At 37.2% G+C, this 19,963-nt stretch overlaps 1 protein-coding gene across 1 annotated transcript; it reads left to right on the top strand.

The window, feature by feature from the left end:
- Positions 1-11,455, top strand: LOC121730948 (E3 ubiquitin-protein ligase MARCHF8-like). Its single transcript, XM_042120192.1, has 7 exons — positions 1-410; positions 1,125-1,246; positions 3,741-3,885; positions 4,212-4,332; positions 5,323-5,413; positions 7,153-7,368; positions 10,793-11,455. Exons 1-7 carry the CDS (start codon positions 212-214, stop codon positions 10,943-10,945), a joined length of 1,047 nt encoding a protein of 348 aa, XP_041976126.1. The 5' UTR covers positions 1-211; the 3' UTR covers positions 10,946-11,455.
- Positions 11,456-19,963: the final 8,508 nt, after the last annotated feature.

Raw genomic sequence — 19,963 nt, 5'->3', positions numbered from 1 at the left:
AATAAAGTAATTTTTTGTAAAGAATTTTATGAATCTGTATATAATTAGTTTCAAATTGGACGCTTTAGTCGAAATCGTGACTAGTAAAACCAATACGAATCCGTTCATTGGTTTGTCGATACCCGATAATATTGCAGTCAATATGACATTCAATTGTGTGCAATTACATATTATGAGTGATATTTGCTGACCAAAGTGATCATCAATCAAAATGCCGATTCAGCAAATTAGCGTGAAAAATTCATCGGAGATAGAGAGTTGGGAATGGGGCGGCGGGGGCAGGGAGACGGTCCGCGCTGGCTCCGGCAGCAGTCACACGTCGTGCAGCAACTCCAGTGGCGATATTTGTCGCATCTGCCACTGCGAAAGTGAAGTGCACAACCCGCTACTTGCACCATGCTACTGTTCTGGTAAGGCCTCATTTCAGCTATGATTCTAAATTCCTAATAATATGTTTGTTACTCAAATGCTGACCATATGTACAGTTAATGTTTATGCAATAGTGATCAGACTGATAAAAAGTTACATTACTTCATTCTTATTATATAATATTTTAACTGCTACAAAGTTTATAGTTGTGTGTAGATAAGTCACAATGGACAAATCTACCAAGTGCTTGCTTATAATATAAAACTAAGATTTTTTTATGACCATCTTACAATAACAAAGTATCTCAATAAGCCATCATGACCAAGCTGGACATGGTGTTAATGTTATTTACAGCTTGGGAGTTGATGGGTTAATTCTTCAAGCCCCATAAGAGCACTGGTGATCGCAACAACAATAGAATACAAAAGCATTTCCTGGAATCCACAATTGAAGTATTAAAATATACTCAGGACTGTTTATATCTATTGTTGGGCTATTGTACTTTTTAATTACAATTATACAATCATAACAATATTAAAACACTAAACTGTACTCTTATCACATTCATAATTCTTGATATTACTATCAGGATTGACCCAGTACTGGTGATACTTAGCTGGCTGGTGATACTAACAGGCTTAGAATTATAAACATACATTTTTACAAAGAAGATTCCATTGACACATTTTTTTTTTTCATTCATAACAAAATATTTTAATGCCCTATTTACTATTTTAGTTTGTAATGTTATACAGGAAGTCTAAAGTATGTTCATCAGAGCTGCCTACAACAATGGTTGACCGCTTCAGAAACAAGATCATGTGAACTGTGCAAATTTAATTTCATTATGCACACAAAAATAAAACCATTTAGTGAGGTAAGTTTTTGCAATGATTAGTTACAAGCTTATGTTACATTTATTGTTTTCTGTTCAAATTTATTCTAAACATACTTAGAATATTTAACATATTTTAAACCAAACGAATGTAGGGTCACAATATATTTTTATGTAATACACACACATCACATACATATTTTGTATCATTGTGTGTAAGAGAGTGTTAGTCCTCCTAAAAGTATAACAACATGAAAAAAACCACTTCTGATAAAGTGCCTAATAGGCTATTCACAACTTTTTTGACAGATTATTCATACATGGGTGTACCCAGGTTCTGGGCCAGGGGGGGGGGGGGGGGGGGGGCAAATAAGATTTTTAAAAGCTAGGTATTTTTAAAGAATAAAAAATTAATAATTAATTTTTAGTTGTAAAAATATTGTTTTGCAAACAAATGGCAAACTTTCGTTTTCTTAATTTTTAATTTTTATAGATAAAAGTACAAGTACTAGATAATATGTGGGGGGGGGGGGGGCGTGCCCTCCCCTGCCCCCACCTCGGTACGCCCATGTCTTCATACTTGATCTGTCAAGTTAATTGGTGGATAGCCTTATCGGGAAGTGGTGAAACAGGCCCTTAGTGTAACAAGTGTAAAAACATAATCTAAGAGTTACAATTAAGAGCTCTGCAATAAAGAAGCTGCATAAGTTTGGAGATTGACTATATTGAATCAGAACAGAATGTAAATTTGTATTAAACTAATAATTTATTGATTTATTTAATTAGGCTGTCAGATAGTCGGTAGTTTAATGCAAATATGGCACCGAGACAAACCCTTGTCGGGTTTAATGGTGCTACCATTCGGTTTAAATATAATGTTTGTGTATCTTATGCTTAATAAATAAAAAAAAAAAAAAAAATTAGATTGTTATATAGGAACAGGAACTTTATATACTGAAAGCACACTGTTGATGAAGATTCCACTTTTAAGGACTGTCCTGTTTTTTGTTTTTATCGTTTCTGTATATTTTTCGTGTGAGTCCTCTATATTCTTTCAATAGCTAGTAAATTGTATAGTAGCACTAGACGTATCACGCGGCTTGGCCTGCGTAAATTAGGAATTTCACAGACAAATCAGCCCACAAAAAATTGCACAATATGATCCTTCTTGTGTTCTACTATTTATCTGTGCCAAATAAAATTTTAAAAATTGCTCCAGTAGTTCATGAGATAAGCCCTTTCAAATAAATTTCCTGGTTTTTTTCCATATTTTCCTGTTTCTTTGCTCCTATTAGTCTTAGCGTGATAATATAGCCTATTATAGTCTTCCTCGATAAATGGGCTACCTAACTGAAATAATTTTTCAAATTGGACCTGTAGTTTCTGAGATTAGCGCGTTCAAACAAACAAACTTTTCCGCTTTATAATATTAGTATAGATGGGTGTAAACAGGATTCTATGGGGGGGGGGGGGGTGTTATATACAAAACATGATATCGCTCTTGTAGTGGGGGGTGGCTGCCCCTCCCTGCCCGTACCTCGCTACGCCCGTATGGTAGTAGATTGAAGATTAGTAGATACTAGATTTAGGCAGTTCTCACTTCTCACAGAAGTCGCCTCTTGAGAAGCTTTTTTGTAATTGATGCTCCGGTTGGACTGGAGGAAACAGGGCACTATGGTAAAAAGGCTTAGAAATTTTTTGCGTCAAAATTTTAACCCCTTATAACCACACCTTTTGAATACACCAATCGATAGGGGGCGCCAAGGAGAGCAAAAAAGCTCAGATAAACTTTTCTCAAAAACCAACCCCTGTCGAAAGACAGGCTTGTCCTAATACGACTTGATTGGGTTAGGTTAGATGGTTATTTTTTTGTGAACCACCCAGAAATAGGACTTATAATTCTTATAAACTCCTTTGACTTATAATTATTTTCTCCATACTAACGAGGTTCGTATATCGGCCTCTATCTGGCCGGGGGTTAATTTTTGAGTAAAGTTTATCTGAGCTTTTTTTACTCCCCTTGGCGTCCTCTTTCGATTAGTATATTAAAAAAGGAGGTCATAGGGGGTTGAATTTTTTCGTAAATTTTTTTTAAGTATTTTATTCATACTATACTCCACTCGGGCTAACTTGTCGCTAGCGGTCATTGACTCCCTGTCAAAAACTTGTCATTTTCCATATAAAACCACGATTGACAATATCTGACACTTCATTGTCCATCGCGGTTTATATGGAAAATGACAAGTTTTTGACAGGGAGTCAACGACCGCTAGCGACAAGTTAGCCCGAGTGGAGTATAACAAGGGTGACATTCCGGCCTGTCATTTTTGAGCCTTTTGCTTCCCTTGGCGCTCCCTATCAATTTGTATATTAATATTGGTCATAAGGGGTTGCATTTTTTCGTCAACATTTTTCTAAGTCTTTTTCCCATAGTGCCCCGTTTCCTCCAGGCCAATCCATCTTTCCTGAGGGCCTACTCTTAGCCTATACCATATTTTTGTTAACTCATTTGACACCTATCAATAATGTGTTTCAGTGGCGTTTGCTGGAAATGTCTGGCGTGGAGCGCCGGCGTCTATGCTGCGCGGTGCTGTTCCACTGTGTGGCAGCGCTGTGCGTCATGTGGTCGCTGTTTGTGCTCATCGAACGAGCCGTCGAAGAAGTCAATAGGGGCCTTATAGGTAAAATAGTGTTGTATTAAGTCTTGTAGGTTGAGGTACAATTACAGTGCATTGATACAAAGAAATAACTTTTTAATCATCCACAAATCAAGTACAAAAGTGTGTACTTAGTTTGCAACAAAGGTGCTACAGTTACTAAAACAGACTGAGCCAAGCATGTATAAACACAAACATTATAAATAACATATTTATCTTTTAAAGTTAACTTTATTTTACTTACAAATGACTTTTTGATAGTAAAAAAAGAGAGTTTGCTTGTGTTAACTCTCATTTCTGACAAATCTGTACTGACTATGACAACTAAACTGAGACATTTTGTTTTTCAGCATGGCCATTCTGGACGAAGCTTGTCGTAGTGGCGGTGGGCTTCACCGGCGGCGCGGTGTTCATGTATATACAGTGCCGGCAGTATCTACATTTGTGCAACAGATGGAGAGCTCATAATAGGTGATTTTAAAATTTTGACGTTTTTTTGCTAGTAAAGTTTGAGTAAAATATACATAATTTAACAGGGATGGCGAACCTTTCCTTATCAATGCCCCATTTTTCTGAAGAAATCTTGTGATGTCATAGCTACGCGCCATCAAATAATATTTTTCTTTGTAATCCGGACATCTTTTTAAAAATATAAGCCCAAAGCCCAAGTCTAACTTGGCGCTTTTGTAGAATAATTACTATAGTAATTTTGTGATCAGTAGTGTGTCCAAAATTGTATGTAGGTTGCCACTTTTGGCATGCATACTATAGGTTCGCCAGTCGCCATCCCTGACATAATATTATATGTATAAATCATTAAAAATCTTTTTTATTTGCATTTTCATTTTTCTAATACTGTTTAAGCAAGTATGAACTTATATTACCTATTTTGTTCGAGACAGATGATAAAATAAGTATAATTTTGTACTCATTGAGTATTGAATTAATGTTAATACCACAGAAATAAATCAAGATAGAACGGTGACGCGCGTCCTTTGCTCGTGTCAAATTTTGCTTTGCTTTTAGTTAAAACACATAACTTACCCGTGGCAAGAAATACCTCATTTTGACCGATTCACTTTCGTACTTCTGTTTTTACAATAAGGCACTGCACAATGAGGCATTTTTGCACAACCGCTCCGGTGTAATCAAGTCGAGACGTGCTCGCTGATTGAATGAACGTTCAATGAATCTTGCACTGTAGTGCAAGATTGAAACACGCGTACTTCACCCGCTTAGCCGTTCTATCGTGATATATTTCTGTGATTAATACAGTTTCCCTATATTTTAGCTACTAATGGATGTATACAGTATAGTCAGGTGGGTTACAATTAGGTTACAAGAATAATACAGTGGTGGTTGCACTTAAAAAGCTGATTGTTACAATATTGACGTATCTTCGAGAAATTTGTGGCACTGCCACCTGACTATATCCTAACGCCTATGTTTAACATTTTCTAGGATACTGTTAATACAAAACGCACCGGAGAAGATCCCCATACAGGGTTCACCACCGCGCAGCAGGCGCAGGGAGCGGAGTATGCGCGGACAGGTACGTTCTTGCTAACATAAATAGCAATAGCACGAAAAAGACGAAGTACTCAAATTATTGCTGGTATTTTAATAGACATACACTTTTGATTTTGGCGCACTCTATGCCTAATTTATACATATGCTTGGATTTGTGGTTTGTAATTGACGTAAGCGGATACTTGAAGTGGCTTATGAACATTTTTTAACATTAAGTATTTTTTTTTGCATAAATGGAGCTTAGGACCAGGAAAATGACTTGCAAATCAAATCAAAATAATTTTATTCACAGTAAATTTTTTACAAAATCCGAAAAAAATACGAGGTTTTTTTTGCGCACTGACGACGCTCGTTTCTGAGGCGCTCGTCATCTGCGCGTTTTGGCAGATACATATTACACGTTTTTTGACGCAAAGGAAACGCGCGTTTGTATCGATACAAACGCAAGAAAACACTGGGCTGCCAAATTTTTCTGTGTTTTCTAATAAGTATTACGATCCCGGAAGACGATTCACTTAAATGAAATTGAGATTTATTTAATCATTGTATATTTATCTGATATTTGCCTAACCGAAAACACGATTCACATATTTTAACTCGATATATTATATTTTTTGAAATTATGAATCTTTCTGGGCTTTTTAACAAATATCTGTTACACTTATTGACACACTTACTATCATTAAATAACTTGCACTATTACAATCACACACTTTATAAAATAATAATAATGATAATACTCCCCACACCGATTTCGGTGACGGTGGCCAGTTTCATTGAAACCAGGCCAGGTACGCAGGAGTAATTTTATAGTGCTCAAGTGTGTGCGCAGTACTGTACTGCGCACACACTTGAGCACTGCCAGTACACAAGAGTGCACTCTCTATTCCTTCACTCACATAACCCAGTGGGACGGAAGACCGACACGACTGGCGAGAGATTAGGCGCAGGAGCGACTTTTTACATGCCCATGCGACGCATGGATCATCTTACTTGTCAGACAATCAGGTGATCAGCGTGCACTGTCCTAACCAAACTTGGAAATAACATGTTTCCAAAACGGGAATCGAACCCAAGACCTCCGAGTCGAGAGCCACGCTCTTAACCACTAGACCACGGAGGAATTTTATAAAATAATGGCTAAAGGAAATATTAGTTAGTATTGTATTTATTTTTAAGTAATCATCAAAAACATTTTTTGGACTTACGACCTTTACTTTCGTGCTATAATGCGGTAACCGTTGTTACGCGATATTGTTCACAAACACAATCATCTATCATTATAATATTATCACGATTGGAGGATAGCACAGCCTACACACCCCGTGTAGGCGGGGCTAGCGTGCTTTGATATTTCTGGCAGCAGGCTCAAAAACGCTAATGAAGCGCGCTTGTAACACACGTTTGTATCAATACAGAAGCAAGTTGAACGCTATTGAAACGCGCTTTACTGTGGTCAAAAGCGGCGCCGATCGTAACACAACTCGACACGAACGCGATATAAACGCGATAGAGGTTCGCGCTTACAGCACGTCCTATAGTTGCGTTCGAAAAAGTAGCACAAAAATAGTGTGTAAAAATGGCGTGGTACAAAAATAGTATCGTGTAAAGGTTAAAACGTGTCCTTGCGTTCCTGTCCTGGCTTCCTTGCGTTTGCTGAGCGTTCAACTTGCGCTTGTATCGATACAAACGAGCGTAAAAAAAAACGTCGTGTGGAATGGCCCTTAGTTCACATTTTTTTCACACTCGATGTTTTTGCAGGTGGTGGCGAACATCGAGCCCCCGCCCCCGCCGGCCGCGTACCACGAGGAGGACGAGAGCGGCGGCTTCGAGACGTACCGCGCCAACCCGCGCCGCCCCTCCGCCCTCGCCCCGCCCCTCGCCGCGCCCCTCGCCGCGCCCCTCGCCCCGCCCCCCGCACCCGCGCCCCGCCGACACTCCGACACCGCAGCGGTCGACGACGCGCAGCACACCGAGGTGATACATACCTTATATATTATAATACTTACTGCCGCACTCAGAGTGGAACATTATTTACTTAATTGTAATTAATTCAAAATTTTGACATAAGCCCCATACATTATCTGTCAAACTCTTCGTTAAATTCAAGGTTAATTGTAATTAAATGTCTCTGAGTACGGCGATGAGGGCCTGTTTTACCTCTTTCTGATAAATTAGTGTGTTTATTCAAATAGGCTATTCACATTTTTTTGACAGACTCTCCATACTTGATCTGTCAAGTTAATCGGTGGATATCCTATTTGTCACTTATCAGGAAGTGGTGAAACAGACCCTTAGAAAGTTAGCCATTCATACTTTTATGAGAAAGTTGGAGCTTCAAGTTTCGAGCATCAATGTTGTTTTGGCCAAGATAGTATGAATTACGAATTACAAATTCCTTACTATACATTAGATAAAGCCGCAACTCCGTTGCGCCAAAACTCGTTTATCGCGCGGGAACCGTAAATTTTTCCGGGATGAAAAGTATCCTATGTCCTTTCCCGGGACTCAAAGTATCTCCTTGCCAAATTTCAGCAAAATCGGTTTAGCGTTTTGGGCGTGAAGAGGTAACAGACAGACAGACACACTGACACACTTTCGCATTTATAAAGGTAAACGTATTAATAGTTTTAAAAATAACATGTGACAGATAAACAGTGTTATGTTTATCTGTCACATGTTTGATTGTATTCATTGCTATGCGGATGATAGTACAGGTGATGCTATATATACCGGCTCCCCTAATATTTCTCGGCAAAATGTCACTGAGAGTCGAAACGAACTTGTGTCTAAGGTGGAGAATTCATTGGAGAAGGTCTCTGAATGGGGTAGACGTAACTTAGTCCAATTCAACCCCGCCAAGACACAAGTCTGCGCGTTCACCACTAAAAAGTCACCAATGGTCGTTTATCCTCGTTTCGAGGGCACATCTTTAACCATCTCCCCTAGCATTGAGATACTTGGCGTCAACATATCGAGCGAAGTCCAGTTCCGATATCATCTTGAGGGTAAGGCCAAATTAGCCTCGAAGAAGCTTGGTGTTCTTAACAGAGCGAGACAGTACTTCAGTCCGGACCAACGCCTACAACTCTACAAGGCGCAGGTTCGGCCTCATATGGAATATTGTTCTCATCTCCAGAGATGAGAACAATATTCCATATGCCCAGGTAGGGGCACCAAAATACCAACTGCTCCCTCTGGGTCGTATCCAACGAAGGGCTGCTCGAATTGTTGACTGCCATAGTGTTTCAAACAGCTTGGACCCCCTGGAATTACGCCGACATGTAGCTTCACTCTGCATCCTCTATCGGTTGTATCACGGGGAGTGCTCTGAGGAATTGTTCGGAATCATACCACCTGCAACTTTTCGCTATCGTCCCACGCGAAAAACATACCATCCTCATCACCTTGATGAGTGGCAGTCTTCCACAGTGCGTTTTTCGCGTAACTTTCTGCCGCGCACTGTAAAACTCTGGAATGAACTTTCACCAGCAGTATTTCCGGACCGATACGACCTGCAAACCTTCAAGAAAAGAGCGTATACCCTCTTAAAAGGCCAGCAACGCACCTGCAGCTCTTCTTATGTTGCAAGTGTCCATGGGCGACGGTAGTTGCTTACCATCAGGTGACCCGTTTGCTCGTTTGGCCCCTTATTTAATAAAAAAAAAATGTTGGTGTAATCAAGTCATGAGTTCTCGCCCCAATCTACTCTACATACGAAAATTTTAAAAGTTAGGTTAACGCGACATACGACGTAAAGATTCTTCTTGACATTATAAATATTTGATCCTGGACTTGATTTACAATGTAAGTCGTAGGCTTAATGTTGGAAAGCATGAATGGGAAGAAGGATTTATCCGTCCGCCACACACAGCGCATATTATCTTGTGTAAGTACTTACCTTAAACGTTGGTAATGGTAAGTTTCATGTTAAATATTAATGAACTCATTAAGCTTTGGTGTTTAACGTAATCTTATAGCGCATGGTCTTCAAATAATATCAGCAAGCTCGCCGTTTAACACTCCATTATTCTAGCATTGTAAAACCTGACGAAATAAACATAACTAAAAGTAATTTTACTTCTTTGAAATCAATGTACTGGTAATAGTGACTATTGAACTGATGATATTTGTTTGATATTAGAAAAAGTGGGGTACGGGAGTCACCTGTATATAAAATATGCTATTGAATAAATATTTTTTCATTAGGATTCCGTAGTCAACAAGGAACCCTTATTAGTTTTGGTCTGTCCGTCCGTCTGTCTGTCTGTCTGTCCGCGGTTTTGCTCAGAGACTATAATATGACCTATAAAGCTGTAATTCGGCATGAATGCAATATGAATGGTGCCGACAAAATGGTAGATATTTAAAATCTTATTTTTTTTTATTGGACCTTTAAATACTACACCAACGATATCAACATACTTAGATACGACGTATGCCGTCAAAACTGTTGCAATGTTTTTGCATGCAAAATGTGTATCGAGAAAATATTGTCGTCCTTTTTTGTCTTACAGTAATTTTATACTACTTTCTCTTTCGCTCATTTTACGCTTCGCTTTGATTTTTCTCTTAAAATGGAAGACAATAATTTAAATATTAATAAAATCTTAGTAATTATGTGTGAAATATTACACCTTTGGCTTTATTTGTATTCCTCGTTTTGTTACTGCACTGTCGGAAGACACATGACGGCATTCTGGAGCGAAATGTAGCGAAAAACAACGCGGTAATTAATAAAATAAACACGTCCGGCTGTTACCGCGTCCTAAGGCACACTGCTCTCAGATGAGTGAGCTCACTCATTTCGAGGGTGACACATTTTCGCGCTGACGATTGTATGGAATGCCTTTTTTAACGTTCTAATTCTATGTACTACACATCAAGCGGGGATGAATATTTTTTTCGCCCCATGTCACCGTGTGGGGTGTCGTTGGATAGGTTTATTAAAAATATTACGAGTATTCATAGACCATTTTTTATTTTAAGATTTAGGGATCTATTTGTGAAATATCAAATTTTAGAGTGGAAAAATCGTTAGAGTCCAGTGTCCCCCCTTCTACCAGCTAAACGGTTGCTTCTAGAAATGTGAAAAAATTAACAAAAGTAGGAAATATGCTGAATTTAAAAGGAAAACTATCACAGCTTCTTAGCCGACTTAATAAGCTATTGAGTAATAGTCGATCAACTAAAAAAATATATTCGGCGAAGTATAAAGAAACTTTTCGTTCAACTTCCTTTGAACGTAACTGAGATTATGTTGTTAAGTAGTGTAAAACACGTTATATAAATGTGCTGTCATTGACCAATCAAAAATTAGCGTCACTACGGAACCCTATATTGCGCGTGGCAAGACACGCACTTGGCCGATTTTTCATTTCATTTTCATGTGTTGTTCAAGGGCGGCGTGTACCACATCAGCGTAGACCCGCTCGAGGCTGATATACAGTCGCTGCTGGCCCTGGAGGCGCGGCGCGCGGCCCGCTCGCTCCCCAACCTGCGGGCCTCGCGCGAGACGCTCCTCCCCGCGCCGCCGCCTCCGCCCCCCTCCTGAGGGCCCCCGCTAGTGCTGTACCCGGACGACACGCTCTACTAGTGATGTGCGATAGTGCTGTGATCGGACTCCCGCCCCCGCTAGTGCTCTACCCGGACGACTAGTGATGCTAGTGATGGACGATATAGTGCCGTGATCGGACTCCCGCCCCGCCCCCCGCTAGTTTACTGAGACTGATTGTAGTGCTGTGATTGGACTCAATGGGCGAGATCCCTTTCAAATCGATTTTTTTGGTCATGTCATAATCATATTCACGATCGTCGGGACGTACGTTCGGCGATTGTACGTACGGGTGTGCGTTGACGGTACGTCCATATCCCATTATTGAGTTTCAATCTGTTAACGTCAAAGTCAACGATATAATAATTTTACAATAGACAGACCCAGCAGTCTGCCTACAATAGTTATCACCCATTGTAAAACTAGTATTCCAGCGCAATGAAAAGTTGCTCACAGATTTAAATGTGAAAATTGGAAGATGGACATATGTTCAATGCACACCGTAAGCGCATAGAGCTACCGTCTTAAGGTTATACGCAGCTTTAAAGGACTATACGACCATATCAATGTCAATAAAATTTACACCAATTTTTTAAATTCATTCCATAAATATGAATTTATAGGGCGCGACTCGTCGCAGTGCTTTATACGTAGCTCGCGATGAATTAAAATAAGTGCTAAAATAATTATTCAATTACGAGTGAAGCTTCCCCTAGGTATACAATCATATATTTATACTGAACAGAGAATTATACAACATTGCATTGAATTAAAGTCTAGTCTAATCTGCCATTTACTTTACCTGCGGACATTGAAACTGATAGCGTCCGAGTTGTAGCTGATATTCAAAACAATTATTAGTCATATAATACATTCATTACAATCATTTTAAAAATTACACTCATCGAAAAGTATATTTCGCTAAAAGATGACATTCTAAAACATGCATTATATTTTTATTTCTATCTAAGCTTGCTTTGTTTTTCGTGGCTCCGATTTTCTGTATATTTCAGAAACTTTGTTCATTTAAAATCTCTAAGGGCCTGTTTTACCACTTCCTGTTAAGGCTAGCCACCAATTAACTTGACAGATCAAGTATAGAGAAAAAGTTGTGAATAGCCTATTAGGCACTTTATCAGAAAGTGGCGAAACTGGCCTTAAATAATTTTAAAGGTTATCATTAATATTATAATATATTAGGTTGGGGAAAAAGTGTCTTCGCATTTTATATAAAAATTCAAAAGGTTTTTTTATAAAGTTTATTTACAATTGACTAAAGTATATAGGTGCCATTTTGTTCGATAACTTTTTGCCATCTTGTTGGTTGGGATATGATCCCATTGCTATAAAAATTTTAGGGCTTCTGATGAAAAAACTTTGTTTGTGTTGCATTTTTTCCTTTTTTGTAATAATTTTTTTAAAAATGTATCGATTTTCTTCATTAGAATCACTCGTTTTAACAATAAGAATAACAAATGAACATCTCATATTTACCTAATTTGAATTTGGAATTGTCTTCTGTATATAATTTAATATTCTTCTTATCTCACATTTAGGCCCGATTCGACCAAACTTGAAGTTACACGAGTATAACTATCATGAGAATAATTTTACTCCTTTAATTTACTTTAGGGTATAATCGTTTGCATTTTACCAAGTTACTCAAAGAGTATGAAATAAAATGTCAATTATAGTTCACAATGACACCGACCGTGACAGTTGAACCCTGTTGTGCAACTATTCTCAGTTAAATATTTACTCCACCAAAATAGCCCGTGTAAATATTTACTCCCGTGTAATTACCTCATTCTTGGATTAGTAGTTGGAAAAACGCAAAACCAGCTTACTCTTAGATTAGGAGACAGTTATACTCGAGTAAAATTTTACTCCAGTTTGGTCGAATCCGCCCTTACCTAATTTGAATTTGTCTTCTGTAAAATTAAAACTTTTTAGTGATATCAAAATCAGCCAGATACAATTGCTATAGCCCAAGAAATTTTATGACAAGTTCATACAATATAATGCGATAAGACTTTTTCGCCCACCTATTATTATCACTAGAAGAGAATTTCGTTAATTTAATGTTGGCTATTTTTTTCCTGGTTGTGAAATGTGATAAATTGCTTTATTTATTTTAAATCTTACAATGGATATGTATATATATATCTTAGTTTTTCATATCATTTTCCTTTACTATTCTTCTTTTCTTGATTTTTAAAGCAATTTAAAGTTAAGTTAAACATTTTCAAAAATCATTTATGAACAGCTGAGAGCTTGTTCTGTAAAATAGTTTTCCTATTTTTTTAGGCACACATCGATTTGGTAGTTCAAAAGTTTACTATTAAAAATATGCTTAATAATCAGATATTATATTTTTAATAAATTAAGTTGGACACCTACACATCAAAGAATATTAAATTATATATTTACTTACATGGTACCTACTGATACAATGTAACAAGATTAAAACTTGTAAGTCATGAATACTGTCCACAATAAAATCAAAGCTTTTAATGTAGAGTTTCATGAATAAGTCAATAATTATTATGTTAAATACAGGAGGAAAAACATTATTCCTTTATTCTATTTCTGTTGGTTCATAAAACAACAAAATTAATATTAGGGACCTATCAGACAGAGAGCGGTAACGCGGTCAAGCGTTCAAGCAGTCAGTTTTGCGTTCTTTGTGTTGTATTACGTTATATAGAGATACTCACACCGGGGGCATTCTGATCGCTTCAGATTTGCTGACCGCTCGAATGCAAAATGCGAACGCAGAACGCTTGAACGCGTGACCGCTCTCTGTCTGATAGGTCTCTTATGCGTCATAATTTCGCAAAATCTTAGGGTACCTTACGCGGCTTCTATATCTCTATACTTATTTGTATAAAATGCACTCTCGCAACGATTTGCAAGGCCGCTTTATTGCTAGTATATAATGTCTCTACGTAAGAAATATATATTTTAATTATGTCACGTCACCATATTTGTAAATTACATTGTATATAAAATGTTAGTGTCGCTGTAAAAATCAATATCTGCTAATAGAGCTAAAATGTTGGACTCCCAAATTGCTATATAAACCCGATTAACTAATATTATCATACTCTGACGATAGCCATCTCTATGGCTTTGCTTCTTTTGAAACCATCACACATTAATGCTAGGCCGCCAGATGACAATTATAAAGACTAGATACTAAAGTAAATATTTATTTCCCGAATGAATAAAGTAGATGATAAAAATATAACTTAACTAACACTCATTTTTAATAGATCTGATGTTTCGTTTTAGTACAGGTCTTAGTTACAAAGACACATTTGCGAACGTTCCTGCTCAAAATCCGTCCTCGTCAAATTATTTTTTTCATTATAGCCGCTATTTTTCGTGAGAAAGTAGCATTATTTCACTGTCATAATATTATATATTCATAGCTTTTATTTACCCAATTTCGTGAGGAATAACCGCCTATTAGAGCAGAGAAAGATCAAATAGTCAATATATAGGAGTGTCATTATAAAATGTATAAAGTATCCATCGATTTACTTCTTAAGCGTCAAAATATGCAATTTGCATGGGTCTATTTTCGATGGCATTTCTGTAAGGTTGAATTACACACACAGGCCTACCATATACTTTACACATACCTATAGTAAACACTAAACACCAGTAACAAAACTAAGCTTAGATGAGCTAGTAGTAGAATCTCATAACCTCCCTTCCTAGTTGCAAGGTAGCTCTCTCCATTAATTAATTTCTCTCTATTTTGTCATGTATAGTTTTTTATGCTTCTTTACTTATGCATGCATTTATTTTACGTCCACATTAATAAGTTGTTATTTAAATATGTATGTTGTAAACTAAATTCTATCAACCATCTTTATTACTTGGTAACTTGACTACATATTGTCTGTTATGCTTAAATTAAAAATAATTATAACTATCGACATCTTCTAAATGCCTTTCTTTTAAATCAATCAGAACATTCTAGCCTTTAGGTATTTATGTCCTCTAATGTGAACATTGAACGATTGTATGATTCTCAATTTTTTGGTTCCAGCATCACCTTTAAAATTATATGTATGCAATAAAATAGATATAATGGGTATGGTCCACAGTTTGGATAAACGGTTATGTATGAAATATATGGAATTTCAAATATTATTGTTCTGAATTGTTAAGAAACGGTTAAGTATACGAAAATTATGTTCATAGAAATGAATCATGAGTCAGGATTGTAGGCTACTTGAATTTTTTTCCACATCCACATTTGTGTGCGTGTTTTTATTTGTGTTTAAATATTGATCTATTGACCTATATCTGAATATGAATAGATAATACTAAAACACAAATAGAAATTTCTTAGTCTCAATTTTAAAACTGAATTGTTTGGGTGTTTTCGAAAACTTTCGAGTAGCTTTGGCTAAAATTGGAAGTAGAATATATTCTACTTTATTTTAACATTATATTGTATGTGTCCTTTTTGTATGTTCCAGTCTTTTAGTAATTGATGTGTTTCACGAATTTATAATATAAGCCTTTTCTTATTGTTTTAAGGAGTAACACCAAGAATCAAGACCATACTTGAGCGTTATTAATATAGGCCTGCATGTGTATTATGACCACCGCATGTATAAAATAGGAAACAATTAAAAATATATTTATTTTGCAAAATCAATTACACATTTCATCAGCTTTTGGACAAATGACTAAGCGCATAAGAAGTGTAAAATGGCGGAAAAGTATCATAAAATTCTGTTATGTTTCACTTGTTGTGTCATGACTCATGTATTACTAATTGTGGTACAGCCACTGTCCTCCATTATACAAGTACGCTGGACTTATGAAATGAAATATAAATAATACCTTTTGAAATGACAGCTATTTTTTGTGCCTATTTGAAGCGGTATCAGCGCCCCCAATGCGAGGGGAGGGAACTAAATCTGACGTAAAAATGACGTTTGAATGTCGCCATATTGGCGCTGATAGCAGTAGTGAGAGTATTTGGAACTAATACTAGTGATGACAACCAATAACGATTAAGCAGACATTTGCAAGTTACGTCAGATTTAGTTCTCTTCCCCCGCATTGGGGGCGCTGATTCCGCTTCAAATAGGCACAAAAAGCAGGTGGGTATCATAAGTCCAGCGTACTTGTACAATGGATGTCAGTGGGTAAAACTGTTTTTTTGTTTTAAAATGTTATGAATAATCTCCTAAAATGAATTTGTTAAATGTGAAACAGACAAAATTATGTCCATAATTTTTAAAAGCTTGTTACTATTATTTTTTCCTAGACAAGCTCATAAATCATACGGTGGTCATGCGTGCTTTAGTATTGTGATTAGTTCTGTGTCGATGTGCAATATTAGCTAACGTGTAAATGATGAAACTTGACAATATTATTCAATAGCATTAAATTCACAGTATCAAGTTTGTACTAGGTCCCCCTTTCGTTTGTACTATCGATAATGTAGCCAGCGTTTAGATAGTAATCTTAATTGTATGTTAGATAGGTAAAATAGTTTTTATATTTGGTGCTAAAATGTTAAGGCTTTCTTCGTTACGCGCCCGATGCCCGGTTTTTGAAATTCGTTTTGATAAAATTAATCTTTTCAATACCGTTTCTGATTGCTCACCAATCAGAAACGGTATTTCGGCTCGTTAGACAATCAAGGACGCTCTAGTACACCGACGACGCTTGGAAACGCGAAATATCTGCGAAACAGGAATAGAGCGAGATGCCATATAACGCATTGCCGTGTGGCGAGTGAGACAGCATGTCGGTTCGCCGCTGTTTCGCGTTTCGCAGCGTCAGTGTACTAGAGGCGTAAACATGTCAAAAACTTCAAAAACCGGGCCTAACCAATCGGACTCGACGTAGCGAATTGAGTACTTATATAAATGTCACTTTTACGTTTGTCCTACTTTTTTACTTTGAATTTATTTGATTGTGGCCTGTGGGTGAAGCGAGTTATATAGGATCGGGGCATAATATTAATAACTCTAATAATGTGTTAGAGATATTATGTTGTGAACCTAGCTGTCGCTTCTTTCTTAAACATCCCTATTTAGCATTACTATTTGTTACTTCTTAAGTAGTTTTTTTATAATGCTTACTGACGGTAACTTACCCTGGTTCCACCATATAAGTTCGTGAACAAACAGTGCTTAGTACCATCGAGGAAATTGAGCAGTTGGCAGACCAACGTCATTTGGTCGGATCATGTCAATGGGTTTAGCTTAACGCGACAAAATTACTTAGGTCCGCCATCTGCCTAGGAATCAACTTCTCTGATAGTACATCAAATGACTCCTACATGATGACCAGTGCTGATTTCACAGTGAACCGAATCTTGTTTGGACATTGTCATAACCCAACTAGTTAAAGATAACTTGTTGAGTGTTTTTCATTGGGAATCGAACGCAATGAGGCTAAGGGCCAACCCACATGTACCACAACCACACGACAACCGCACACCACGTGATTGGGCGGTGGACATACCGACCACATCGCAACCACAAGCGAACTAGTGGCCGACCACATCGCTATGCCTCTCCCCCCCTTCATTTCATTGACTTTCGTACGTAACCACATCGCAACTACTGGCGACACACACGCCGACATTTTAGTTGGTACCACAAAGCAACTACAAAAAGCTGCAGCGACACCATTCACACGTAACCACTGCTTGACGACATTTTGTCGTTGCGACGTGGTGTGGTTGTGGTACGTGTGGGTCGGCCCTTAGGGCTATAACTCACCGGGAAGCCAACGCGACGTAGCCAGTGATGTTACCATGGCAACGTCCAAGCAACGTCTGGCGTCTCTAAGTCGCCGCAAAGCGGTGTTTTTCTTAAAGTTAAGTAAACAGTAATTTAAAAACAGCGCTTTGCAGCGACGTAGAGGTGTCATGGTAATGTCACTGGCTACGTCGCGTTGACTTCCCGGTGAGTTATAATTACTTATAGCCCTAAAGGTACAATTCCGTGCATCGCGACATTCGTAAGCCGCGCGGCCTACGACTGTCGTCGGCCGCGTGCGTCTGTCAAAGTTAGAAACAGTGCCATACATTTTCATACAATGACTAATGTCGCTAGCGGCCGACGACAGTCGTAGGTCGCGCGCGGTTTACGACTGTCGCGGTGCCCAGAACTGTACCTTTAGAGGAGAATTAAAGAATAGTGAAGTATTTTGGAGAAATTGCTTTTAATATTTGACGTTTAATTAAACTAACTAAAGACACGTAAAGCTGGACTAAAAGTGACATTTAATTATAAAATTATTATCCCTAATGTTAAGAAATAGCCCCAATCACATTATTGTAACATCGAGTTAAAACTACAATTTGCTGTAAGCTCGCAAGAGACTGAAATTATTCCAAAGATCACCTGCTGACCCTTGCTATTAAAAGTTCAGAAAGATAATAAAAAAACAATTTTGGCTATTAAAAATGTAAGGACTGATGCCAGTGCAATATTGCAAGTTATAAAGTTGATCAATTAATAAAATTGGTCTGTTACATGTGCACTGAACGTAATATTTCTGAGTTTAAAATTATTGACTGAAAAGATTTAAATTTATTTACAATTTTTATAACGTCATTTGGCTTATCTCTGTGTAATAACATCGAGTTATGGAAATTGATGAGTAATGCAATTTTTGGTTCCTTTTTTTGTTCGATAAAGTTATATGATCTCATGCCCTTTAAAATTCTAGTGCGCGTAGATTTGCCAGGCCAGGGGTAAAAATAATCGTCAGTGGTATAAATTTTGACTTATCTAGAAAACTAGGGCATTCATGCGTCCATTAAAAAGATGAATTGAAAGCTCAATAATCCATTCAACGATGCAATTGTACGATGTAGATAGGCTTATCCGAACTACTTCTATTTAGACTTAAAATACCGATAATTTTGTCTCCATTGTATATTTTCTATGGATTAATGTGTTTATCACTCAATTTACTTACACCTCAATTAATACTTCGAATTTTACCCTCTTACCTACTCTTACTAAGCGAAATGTTTACGCAGCGTATAAGTATACTTGTCTGCAGTCTGCGGGACTTTTTCAACGTGCCAGACATATCTGACACGTTGGAAAAGTCACGTGACGTAGACAATGAGCTTGGAATAGCTATTACGCTCCGTAAATATCTGTTTTACTAAGAAAGAAAGTGTATTGATGTCTTCTTTTCAGTGTGATCCGGTTTAGAGGCACATAACAGCAGAATGTTTTTGTGTATTTCGTCGAATCCTATCACTCAATAAATACGTACGTTTTACGCTATTTAAACTTAAGTGTGTAATTTGTAAATAAAGCTTCTTATTAAGTGTATACATACCGTGTAAAATATTTTACTTGTACGTAATATTGAATATTCATTTCTTTGTAAAATAGATTCCAAAGCGTTAAGTTTATTGTACTGTAAGTAGTGCCTTATTTAGCGTTTATTTTACGGATTATAATTTCATTGCACGTACAAACATACATAGCGACCGTGTCTGTATATTGCGAATGTATATTCTTTTTAGTTTTTGCTCAAAATTGTTCTTACTTAATTGATCCGTGTACTTATAAAATTCGTAAGACTGTATTTAATTTGTTACACGAAATTGTTATTTCTGGGTTAAAATATAGTTATTTTGAGACTTACGGCTTATTTTTTTACTACTATACCTACCTATGTACTACAATAAATAGATCGATGAATTTTATACAATGTTATTAATTTTTATCTGAACTGAGTTTTTAAAGATGTTTTCTTATTCTGGCTTCACAGCAAAATCTAGGTTGTTGTAGACCTACTACGAAAAAATGCTACGGTGTTGTAGAAGGTCTACGTGATACTGTTACGTCGACGTAGAACTGCTACGTAGAAATAGATAACTGAAAGTCAGTTCACCATACCTACATAATATAACATAATGTAGTTTTAGGAGTCACACAATTCTGGTTACATATTCATGCATAATGCATATTATTCATAATATATGCGTAATGTGACATTACTATA

Source organism: Aricia agestis, chromosome 10 (genome assembly GCF_905147365.1).
Source record: "Aricia agestis chromosome 10, ilAriAges1.1, whole genome shotgun sequence".
Classification (NCBI taxonomy): Eukaryota; Metazoa; Arthropoda; class Insecta; order Lepidoptera; family Lycaenidae; genus Aricia; species Aricia agestis.
The sequence above is the reverse complement of the archived record's forward strand: the minus strand, read 5'-3'. Positions and strand labels throughout refer to the sequence as shown.

Coding starts and splice junctions, on each gene's coding strand:
- LOC121730948 (XM_042120192.1), top strand. CDS start 212: ATGCCGATTCAGCAAATTAGCGTGAAAAATTCATCGGAGATAGAGAGT. Junction 3,886..4,211: donor AGTCAATAGGGGCCTTATAG/GTAAAATAGTGT, acceptor TTTGTTTTTCAG/CATGGCCATTCTGGACGAAG. Junction 5,414..7,152: donor AGCGGAGTATGCGCGGACAG/GTACGTTCTTGC, acceptor ATGTTTTTGCAG/GTGGTGGCGAACATCGAGCC.